Source organism: Oryzias latipes, chromosome 9 (genome assembly GCF_002234675.1).
Source record: "Oryzias latipes chromosome 9, ASM223467v1".
NCBI classification, from domain to species: Eukaryota; Metazoa; Chordata; class Actinopteri; order Beloniformes; family Adrianichthyidae; genus Oryzias; species Oryzias latipes.
In genome coordinates, this window is record NC_019867.2 from 2,427,646 (window position 1) to 2,439,418 (window position 11,773).

Consider the following 11,773-nt stretch of genomic DNA (forward strand, 5'->3'; position numbering starts at 1 on the left):
TCCGGCCGATAGGAGGCGCTGTGACGTAAGCAACCGTAGAAGAAGAAAACAACTTCCTCTGCTGTGTGGGATGGAGACGACCGTGTTTTGACCTGAACAATTGTAAATATCCACTGATTTTACCTAAAGAAATCAAAAAGATTATATAGCCAGGCATGTTTCTAAGGGTTGGACGATCGTCCGGGGCCGTACTGCGTTCTCGGTGCTTATTAACGGGTGGATTGTTGGTTCCCAAAGCAGCATGGACCAGAAATGTGACAGCTCTGGCAGTGGGAAGAAGAAGAAGAGGAGAACTTTTTTATTACCCCAATGAAGTCCGTTTTAGGAATTGCAGCACGAGTCAAGCTAAAACGAACTGCTGGAACTGTAAACAGCTTCTCGACAATGTCCCTGCATTCTTTTGCAACTCTTGCAAAACAATTCAACCCCCAGCAGAAGGAGAGTCCTATTTTAAGATCATGGACTGGTGAGTCTCTTGGTCTAATGAGGGGTCTGCAACCTTTGATGCCAAAAGAGCCATTTGGTCCACTTCCTCACTGACCAAAACCCCTCTTTATTCCTCAGACAAAACACACTTTAGTTATTGTGTTATATGGTTGATGCTATAAAGCATCCAGCCCATTGTTTTCCTGTTTCTCCTTCTTTATTATTGTATCTTCTGCCATTATTTGCCGCTTAACTTCTACAATTTTTCCGCTGTTTTACCCATTCAACTGTTAAAATGTTCAGCGTTGTCAGCCTTTTCCAGTTGTGACTTTTGATCCTTCAAATCCTTGGTATTTTCAAGATATTCCAGGATTTTTTCCTCCATTGAAATACATGGAGAATCGCTTGTTCCAGACCCGGTGCTTGCATTTTTCACAAAAATATATTTTTTGTTATTGTGCTGTTGTCACATTATTCAAGGTCAACTTTAATCATTTTTTAAAATTTTATTAATTTATTTTTTTGTCAATTATTATCCTTTAAGTTTCATTTTCATACAGTAATACAGCATTCAACCCGGAATTTTCTTCTCTGGAAATGCAGCTCCTGCTAGTTCTTTATAAAATGTAGTTTTAAACATTTACAATAATTCAATTATTGCAGTGTTTTAGTTTTTAATAGAACAAATACGATTTTATTTAATTAGATGACAGAGCATATAAGCTACTTTCAAAAAATAAAACACATAAATAAGTTTCTTCTGCTACTTGGATCATGATTATGACTTTGGTGCACAGTCCCCCTTTTTCTCCTTTAACCATTTATTCTACACAAGACAACATTAGTGTAGAATCCAACAGGTTTTTCTTTTTTACTTATATAAGGTCAGTATAGGAATGTACACATAAGTGAGAATACGTAAATGAAAAATAACGTTAACATCTTTCCTTAAAGCCAAAAGAGCCACAATAGAGGAATAAAAGAGCCACATGTGGCTGCAGAGCGTCAGGTTGCCGACCCCTCAAACGTTCTCAAACTGCTCCAGTCTGGTTGCGTCTCACCCTTTGTTGCCTCCTTGCAGTGACTACACTTTCACGGTGGACACACAGAAATTGCAGAGAAGATACCTGCAGCTCCAGCGGTTCCTCCACCCAGACAACTTCAGCCAGAGATCTGCGGTAGGCAGCAGATCAGCTGTTGGTTGTTGGTCTCTGCGTCCGAGCAGCCTCTCTCGTTGGTTTGGACACACCCTGTGTTGCAGGGAGTCTGTTCAATTGGCACAAGTTACTCTGGACAAACGACAAAAACAACTTTGTTTCTTAAATAAAAGTGTTAGTGCAGCTTATGGCATATGGCCGCTAGTCAGGATCTTTTCATTATTTTTAACATGTTCCTGTGGCATTTTCTCGATGATGAAGGACACAAATAACCCTAACCTGCTCCATTCCGATGCATCCTCCAACAGATCCATGAACGGCTTTGTTTTCCTGGTCTGAGCTGGAATCTGGATCAGAACTGTTCGGCCGGATAGCTTTGATATTGTCGCCATTTCTGTTGCTCTGGCAATGTTGGGTTGGAGGTGTGAGGGGCTGTAAGCTAGCAGGAGGGCGCGTAAACAGATGGATGATGGGAAGCCGGGTAGGGGTTGCTTAGCACCAACAGTCCCGCCCACAACTCACCAAACAAACCCCTTGTCGCTCTGCAGAAACTATGTCCTTGAAAACGAGAGCTTTTTTGTAAATTTTTGGTTAAAAACGGCATCATCACAATTATAAGACGACCCGTTTGAAAATAGATCATCAGATCTCTTTAAACAACATTAGTTTGGGGTTTTAAAAGGGGTTTTCTTACAACTCTCCAACAGCCGTCATGAATATCATGTGTACTCGTTTAAATTTGGTCTAAATAATTTGCAAACGATGTGTTTACTGATGAGAAAGTGTTGATGTGGACATTTTTAAATCGTACACAATGTCTGCTGGAATCAGTCAGTAAGTAAAGAAACTTGACTGGTTCAGGACTCGACAACAGGTCAATGAAGTGGACTTGTGGAAACACGGCAGAATTCTTTTAAAGGTGTCAGAAAAACAGAAGTAATTTATCTATTTAAAGAAAGTGAGGAACAAGTGCTGTGCTGTTGGACAAAGGATTTATTTTCTTCAGACTACATAAGTAATGGTTTGTTTTTGTAAAGTGATTTTTTTTCAGACAGCTGCAGTGTGATGCAGTGGTTAGCATTCAGAGCGAGGACTCGGGTCTTTTGTGGGCGGAGTTTGCATGTTCTTCTTGTTCTTGTGTGAGTTTCTTCCGCTTTCCTCCTGCAGTCCAAAAACATGCGTGATAGGTTTATTGGCGATTTCAAATTCTCCCTCGGAGTGATTGTGTTTGTTTGGGATAGGCTCCAGCATCCTTATGGCACTAAAAGGTTTGGAAAATGTGGAGTTTGTCCTCACAGAGAAATGTAAAATTGATTGTGTTAACAAAACCTTTGCAGGACTTACATTAAATTCTTAATGTCCCAAAGATTATCGTCAGATAATCTTTGGGACATTTTTTGTCACAGTTCTTGGTGTTTGATGGTGCCTTGTGTCAATTATTGTCTGATTGCTTTCAGCAATCAGAGTATGTTGTTGTAATTCTCTATTATATTTCATTAATATTATCAACATATTTTATTCCATCAATTCTTTTGATCTCTTCTTCTCCTGCAATTGTAAAGATACTTAAACTATTTCAGTTGGAGCTGGTAAAGCTCCAATGGGAGCAGAGTGCTATTACTTTTGGTACAAATCGGTTGTAAGGTTTATGATATATTTATATTTTAATGGAATTTTGCTCAAATAGAAAATGAATAGGGCCAACATTTCAAGTGTAATATCTCGAAAAGCGCAGAGACTATAGGAATGTAACTTAGTGAGCAATAAGGAGAAAGTGCGCTTTAATAAAGCCAGCTCGATTGCGCCTCCATGTGGTCCGTTGTGGTACAAAACGCGTTTATGCTTAAATTGCCAACATAGTAAGTAAAATTCAAAACATTCTTTTTGCTTCTTATTCCTTGGATAGAAATGTTTTTTGAAAATAGACCTAACTATATTTTTCGTAATTTACGATTTTTCGTATAAAAGACGTTTTTGGCTCCCTATTCAATATATTCTCAACAGTCTTTACAATTTTCTCTGCATAACCCATTTGGATCTCCCCGGATCCAATGGTATCAATCATTTTTGTGCAATTCTTTATTGTTTTTGTAGAAAGTGTAGTGCTAATGAGTGGGTGTTCTCTTATTTGAAATGCTCAAATCATTATCAGATACACCAAATTTGAAATAGGGCTTCCTCTTACAGTGATTAATCACAATCAGAAGAATGGGGAAAATATTCCTATAAATTATTCAATTCAATTCAATTTTATTTGTATAGCCCAAAATCACAACAACAGACGTCTCGATGGGCTTCGAAGTAAAACATGAAATCAAAAGGATCATGAATACAAAGAGTTCAATAGAAAAATACTAAAATGAACTAACAAACTGACTAAGCTATACTGGCATCCCTGCCCTTAGACCCCCCTTCGCGGTAAGGAAAAACTCCCAAAAAAACCGGATTCCGGAAAAAACGAAGAAACCTCAGGGGTGCCCACACGAAGGAGGGATCCTCCCCCAGGACGGACAGGCTATTTACCAGAACAACAAGAAATTATGCTATTGTGTTTACACCTATAGTTCAACAACTACTTCCCCTAAACAAAAAATAATTGACAAGTATGTTGGATGAGAGGTCTAGTAAAATATACTAGAAAACTAGCTTTTAAGCGCCACCTGGTGGTGACTATCAGAGGATTTTCTAGCTATGGATAATCCATTGTATCTCTTAAACAGATGCTGATAACAACAGACAACTACTGATAGTTTGCAAAGCTCATTGGGTAGATCTTTGGTTTAAGGCCATTTAGTGCCATTAGCTATTATGGCTTATTGTATACATTTTGTTTTTAGGAAATGAACAACAGTCAAATTTGAAGACTTTTATCTAAAAAAATAAAAACAATACCCAAGGGTACCAAACTTAATGAGCAATTACTCCAGACCAATCTATCCATGCCTTGTCAATTCTGGCTCTGTTGCGCCACCTGGTGGTTTGGGCCTTAATCTCCCAGAGCAATAGGGATAGGAATGAGCTTTTATTCCCCTGTGATTCATTGGATAGTAGAAAAAATGTGCAGACATGGATCTGCCATCTCTACCTAACTAGATTTTTTGCAAAATACATCTTTAAGTTCCCATGCCATATACTTTTACAGACCTTTGCATATTTCTACACATACCCTATTTGGACTACCGTAAAGCCAATGGTACCACCCATTTGGCATAATTTCTTACCGTTTCTGTAGAACACGTCATGCAAATTAGACAAGAGTGGATTTCAAATTTGAGAAACTTCTTTCTCAATTTCAGATAAGTTAGCGCAACAACGTCCATAACACTACTCTCCTATAGGCAGGGCTACAATCTATTCCAATACGTTTCCCCTCATATTTCCAAAATGATAGGCCTACTATAGTGACACTTGACGTGCAGGTTGGACGGAAGGTCTTTAATAGCAACAGCTTATAAAGTGTTAAAAACAGCACTGCCGTCTGCAATCGGACACATTTTTTTCAAGGAATTGCAAATCTAGTTGAAGTTTGGTTCGACCTCGGTTGAAGCTTTCAGGCTTTTTTAGCTTAAAAACAGGAAATGCTGGTGTCCCAAAGTGGTGCTGCTATTTTTGAAATGCAAATACAAATGGGTGTCAGAGTGTGGCGTGTGCATCGCCTCCACGCCATCCATCACATGCAGGCCGGGCTCGTGAACGCCATGCCGTCGGGTTTGAGTGAGCGGTTCGGTCCACACCTTAATGAGAAGGCAGCGGTGATGACGTCAGCTGTCAGTGTTGTCACAAAAAGGTGCCTGTTCAACTATTTTCGGGAGGGACACACGACAGCAAACAGTTTGATAGTTATGCTGTGTGAGAAAGCCCTACTGGTCAAGGCGGAAGAGCAGCATAAAACGCAGAATGTTTTTTTCTTATTTTATTTTTTTAGGAGATTTTAGGCCAGTATAGCTCATCTTATTGATTATGACAGTAGAACGTTTTGTTTTAAAAACTTGAGTTTGTGTTGGATCGACCTTAAACTTCAACACTTTCAAAGAAAACTCCCAGTGTTTGAAAAAAGCCTTTTTTTCTTCTTTCATTTAAATGTAAAGTTAATGTTATGAAAGCTAATTCTTTCTTCTTTAGATAATAATTACCACAGGAGAAACGCTGCTGATCCAGGTTGTTTGTGTTGTTTGAATAATCAACATTTTATTAGACTAATCACTCTTTGCCAGAACATAATTCAATTTTAGAAAGTATTTCCACCCAGATCAAATGTGTTACATAGCAGTAAACTTTTTTTTTGGAGATTTAAATGTAAGTATGGTGGTTGCAACGCGATCTGTTAGCGTTGGAACATGATGACTAAGGAACAGTCTACTAGAATTGCACAGATAAATTAAACAAATTAAATTAGAACCCGACTTGATCATCACAACTGGAATTCTAAAAGGTAGGAGTTTCTTAGTCATCTTCTGATCTCTTTTTCAAAGCGTTCCCAGTGGTCTTTAAATTAGGATTGTGTTGTTTTTAGCCAAAATCAAACAACATGTCGTTTTCCAAGACAGTTTCTGCAGGAGTTTATAAAAAAAATTCCCCTTTAAGGTTGTGGGCGGGACTGTTGGCGCAGAGCTTCCCCTTCCTGTTGCTGAGAGCTCTCTGTTTACACTTTCCCCTGCTAGCTTACAGCTCCAACTTAACAGTGCAACAGAAACAGCAGGCAATATATATCTTTATAAATTTCTTTTTTACGCCACAAATACGATCTTTTTCAAATGGTATTTTTTCATCTACTCCTTTTTCACAACAATTTAAATCACAAAGTACTCAGAAATGTAATTTTAAGCCTAATTTCTTTTAATATATGTCTTCCAGCTTTAGGAAAATGCCACAAGAACAAAAGTTAAAAACACCCCAAACATCATCAAAGTGGGTCCATAAAAGCCAAAGGGTTACAGATTTAAAAAGAAGTATCACTTTTTAGGTCTCTGTCAGCGTTTCTTAATCATTTAAAAACTTGTAAAAATATTTGTTTATAAATCGAGTAACTTAATTAACAATAACTTATTTTATGAATATAAAAAGCAAATGCATATTGTTTTTAGCACAATTACCATCATCACAGTAACAGAGAATTATTAGATCATTTTCTGGCTCGATTTTCAGGCTGATCAGCTATTTACCCTTTTAAAAATGTTTTGTAAATATTTCTTCTTTTTTTTTTACTAATTCATTACTCAGATTCCAAAGCTTTGCTGATGATAGTTTTTGTCAATTAGGTGTGTTGTGTGGAAGTCGTCTTTAATTGTTCCTCAATTAAACAATCCTCAATTGTTGCAGCCACAAATTCAGGAAAATAACCCAAAATATGCAGGCTGTACATAACAGAACCGCTCACTTCTTTCCCATAATAAACGATATACGAGCATTAAAAGGATGATGCCCTGCAGGAACATGCTTACATTTCTGTTGCTTGATAGACATAGTTTGCAACTTTTATTTTCTTAATCTCCACCTCACCTTAAGCCTGCCGTCACGTCGTTCTTAGATCAGCATTTATAAATAACTGGAGGTGTCTTCCACTGGAATGACATGAAAGTGGGATCTGAGAGAGCGAAGCCGCCCCCGTCAGATACAACAAACGCAGCGCAGCAGTGTTTGTGTGTTCTGTGGGCCATTTCACAGCATTTTCTTTGGTTTTGCATGACAGTTTAGTGGAGTAAGCACTCTAAGCTCCAGGTGCAGGGGAAATGTGTAGCTTTGCATGTAATTTATTTTGTCCACGCAGGTAGAAACGCTGATGTGTTCACGCTGCAACATGACAGCTAAAGGTGGATTCAGCAGAGAGTACGGAGCCCACACTTCTCATTTAAGACCTGTCCAATGTTATTCTGTTACTGTTTTATTTATCCCCCTCCTCTGGATAGATATTCTTTATTAATCAGGCATCTTCCAGCCGCAGGAATCTTCATCACGACGCGGAAATCTCACGAGGTTACGAGGCAGCCACCTCCTGCCCTGGTTGTTATTGCAGGAATATCTTCGCGGGGCAAACCCAGGGGCCAGAGTGTGAAGCTATTGATTTTCACCCGAGCTGACAGACCTGATAGCTGCAAAATGTACTCGCATCTGCCAACCGTTGCCGAGATATTTCACAACTCGTCTGGTTTCCACACATCTGTCATGTCAGACTCGCACTCGCATCCCTTGAAGGGTCCCAAACTGCTCCTCTACAAAAGAGCTGCTGCGTGTCAGACACCTAATTGTCAGCATCACCGCGGGTTTGGTGCTCGGCAGCGGCACAGATTGGAGTGACAGGGTGCGAAACGCTTAAAAAGTGATTCCCTTTTGTCAAAGGTTGGTGTTTGAGAGGACGCGTTGTTTTCTATTGAAATGCATGAACGTTTTCCAGAGGAAGGCCTCACAGGGAACGTCGTTCTCGTTAACCTTACCAGGTCTTTGTTAGCGTTTCACCCAACAGACCTGTCTTCTGCAGAAAGAACGGGAGTATTCGGAAAGCCAGTCGGCGCTGGTGAACAGAGCGTACAAGACTCTGCTTAAGCCGTTGAGTCGCGGCCTGTATATGGTGAGCTGAGAATCCCTTACTTACAGTGTAATAAATAGTTTATGGTCATCACTGCGGGCTCCGGCTGTCCTCCACCACCCGACAGGCCGTCCTGATGGAGTCTTATCGTGCGTTTCAGCTGGAGCTTGAGGGGATGCATCTGGAGGAAGGCACAGACTCGGGAGCAGATTCAGCATTTCTGATGCGGCTGATGGAGATCAATGAAGCCGTGGACGAGGCGCAGACTCCAGAAGAAGCTGAGGAGATCGGCCGGGACACGAGAGGTGAAACAACCGCGGGCCTTTTGTTATTTGTTACATTCCACGAAGGCATCAAAAAGCAGCATCAGCACATCATAAAATCCTAACCCTGTGCATCTTTGACAGCTTAAAAAAATGTCCACAGAATCTATAAAGAAAGCCAAAGAAAAGTCTTTGCTGACGTGCAGCAGCAGCAAAAGTAAAATTTGTGGGGGGAGAAATGATATAATTCAGAAAAGCTTCAGATCACACACTTCAAATCATCAGGGTCGTCCATCTTTGAGGTCTCAGTGCAACAGTCTTTGTTTCCTTGAAGCGACCATTAGCCCTGAAGATAAATCTGTTCCGTTTCAAAGGAATAATAACTACAACAACGCGCCGTTTACGCCTTGTCCTGTTAACGTGAGTCAAACGGCAGCTTTTCTTTTCCTCCCCTGCAGGGAAACTTGCAGACTTGACAGGGCAGATAGATGCTGCCCTTCACAAAGGTACTTTATCCACACATCTCTGTGAAACAATGTAAATTCTGCCCGCTCCTTTGTTTTGTTTATTCTGCAATCCATACTGAAGCGTACCTTCACCCAAGTGAGACATTGATTGAACTTTGTGTTGCGCCCTTTTTTCTTTTTCTCAAGGAGAGCTTCATGCTGCCAAAGCACTTCTTGTCCAAATGAAATACTACGCAAACATCGAAGAGAAGGTGAAGGGAAAACTCTCTGAATTCATGTAAGGACTCTGGTTTTATTGGGGCTTCCTGCAATATTTATAGTTTGTACCGAATTGTCCAAATGATGTCATTTTATGGCTCTGATGCAGAACAAATAAATGCATGTTACAGAAGAAATAAATGTATTTTTCCCCCAAAATAACTATAATTGTGTTGTGAAAGCTTTTCTATAACAGGCCCACAGATGCTGGGTGTTTGCAGTGTGCAGGTATGGGGTTAGCGCTCCCCTCAGTTCATCAGGTTACCTTTAGGTGGAGACATAGCACCTCGACTGTCTTCCTGCAGGAAAGCACTGCATGTTGCACAAACAGGATATGGACCGGATCAGAGGGAGGCCCTTAATTGAGGCAGACACGGTGCTGAATTATTAATCGGAGCTTCATACGTAGCTTTAATGCTAAGATAATCAAGAGAACCCCACTGAATGAAGATTAATCAATGAGGCGAACATCTGTGATCTCTACCATGAACTCATAAATGGATGTACGGCCGGCCAAACGCAGTCATGCCTGCAGCACAGTGATAGATGCATCTTAATGTGAGTTGATCTACTTTTTCTTATCCCCCTCTTGTTCAAGTTTTTCCTCCAAAGTAGGAAAATGGTCTCTGTTCCCTTATAGAGCAAAATTCTAATTTTAGAAATATGTTTAATACAGAGAAGTGGGGAGATTGACTGTGTGTGATAACAGAAGGAGATCAATAATAATGATAATAATCTTATTTTACCTGGAAGGCATATCTTACGTATTAGTGTGGTTACAGTCTGTCTGCGGGTGAAAAATGGGCAAACCTGTACTTCATTAAACACCTATTAGAAGTTAAACCCAGTTGAACTTTGACCTATCAGGGACTTGGATTGAGTAGTGATGTGCGACTTCACAGAAGTGCCAACCGATTGATAATTTAATACGGAGGACAAATGACTAATTGCAGTTTGTGCTCGGCCAGACTTCTAAGACACCAAGTCTTTGGTATATCGGAAAAGAGCTGAATAGAGACATATCCTTGAGTAGTGTTGTGAGATTTGCTCCGCTTCAACATTTGGCACCAAGCCTCTTCTGCGCCAGAATCGGACAGTAACGGTTCGATGTGAATATTTGCCAAGCGTGTGTTCTTGCGTCACATTGCAAAGGTAGCGTTAGAGCAATAATGTGCATGCACGCAACACACAAGGGTAAGTAATGGTGATGTAGGTAAGTGCTGCTGTAGTGACGAGTGTTCACATCCTACAAGCGGTCTACGGGCATGTATGTATCACGTGCACATCCTGTGCCATTCGTGCACACTTAGTAAGGTCCTAGTCCTCACCGTACCAACGACTAGTGTGGCATAAGTGCGTGCAACTCACATTAGCTTCACAAATACTTCACAATACACCTACCACACGCACGACAATGGTACGTTGCATTTTCATTACAGCCCTTAAGACAGCCGTACGAACCTGCAAGACACCTGCGCTGCACTTAAGAGGCAGCCACTCCTTTCTACGCCCCTCCATGGGCCCTGACAGCCCAAAAACCCGGGTCAACCCCCCACCCCCCCATACGAGGGCATGTGACTCAGGCTTTAGGCAGAACAACACTTAAGTGTTTGGCTCTGACACTTATTTCGAGCACAACAGGCCACCAGCATGTCCCACTCTAACACATCTTGACTGGCTGTTTATTAAGTCGAGAGCAACAATGTCATGTGTCTGAGGCAGTTTGTGGTATTTTACACTTTGGAAAAGCAGTTCTTTTAATAGACTTGGAGGGGCCGTGAATTAAATGTGGCTTCTCCGAGCACAAGGAGACTTTACAGACCTACTTATTATTCATGTCGTAATCGGAAAGCATCTACGGTGACTTTTAGACTAATGAGAAAATGTGATTAACCAACACTTGGGCCGCTGCTGTCTCATCTCTTTAAAATTGAGTCTGAAAGAGACAAAATGAGGAAAAACTCACTACAGACGAGCTGGGAAATTGACTTGGATGGGAGTGTTCGGCACAAGAGCAAAGTCCGTGTGGCATCTTCTCAGTTACTGGTATTGTTGAAGTCAATATTAAGCAAATAAACTGCATCTGCAGCTGGGATGTTTGAGATTAATGGATACAAGGGAGCTTGATAATGATATATTCAGCTTTTTTAACTACAGTTTAACTCAAGAATTATTTCTGGGCATCAAAGAAACAACTTGGTCCAACAACGCTTTTCACTCCCATTGCACAATGCAGCGTTGAAAGAGCGTCCAGTAGAAGAAGACATCAACCCGATACCTATTTTCTGACTGTGGAACTCCGCAGGTCTTGGTCTCACAAGCCACTCCCTTTAGGTTTCCAGGTAAGCAGAGAGATTTCTCAAACACAGGCTGCATCCACACTAGCAGGTTTGATTTGGACAAAGGTTCGCTTCTGGGACGGTCAGTTTGTGGAAGATCAACTGAACACTCTGTTTGGATTAAACCGTCAAGTTGTAGCTGCAGAGACCGCAGGTCATATCCTGTCAATGCTCTTCCGGAAAGGATGTCTGGCTTAAGGTCCCTGCTACCTGTTACTGTAGAGGACAGATGCACACACTTTTTAACGGCCTCAACCAAAGCAGCAGGGAGACGGGTTCTGGACCATCATAGACATACATGAATTTGGTCTTTGTCAAAGTTTCTCTTTACCGTTATTAT

The 11,773-nt window shown here is 40.8% G+C and overlaps 1 protein-coding gene across 2 annotated transcripts; it reads left to right on the top strand.

Annotated features, from left to right (window-relative positions):
• Window positions 1-46: 46 nt before the first annotated feature.
• Window positions 47-9,256, top strand: hscb (HscB mitochondrial iron-sulfur cluster cochaperone). 2 transcript variants are annotated; one of them, XM_004072060.3, is made up of 6 exons: window positions 47-466; window positions 1,508-1,604; window positions 8,059-8,148; window positions 8,267-8,411; window positions 8,828-8,875; window positions 9,023-9,256. In XM_004072060.3, exons 1-6 carry the CDS (start codon window positions 156-158, stop codon window positions 9,115-9,117), a joined length of 786 nt encoding a protein of 261 aa, XP_004072108.1. In that variant the 5' UTR covers window positions 47-155; the 3' UTR covers window positions 9,118-9,256. The 2 variants fall into 2 exon arrangements, with proteins under 2 accessions (XP_004072108.1, XP_020561351.1); XM_020705692.1 differs by lacking the exon at window positions 8,059-8,148.
• The last annotated feature ends 2,517 nt before the right edge of the window (window positions 9,257-11,773 follow it).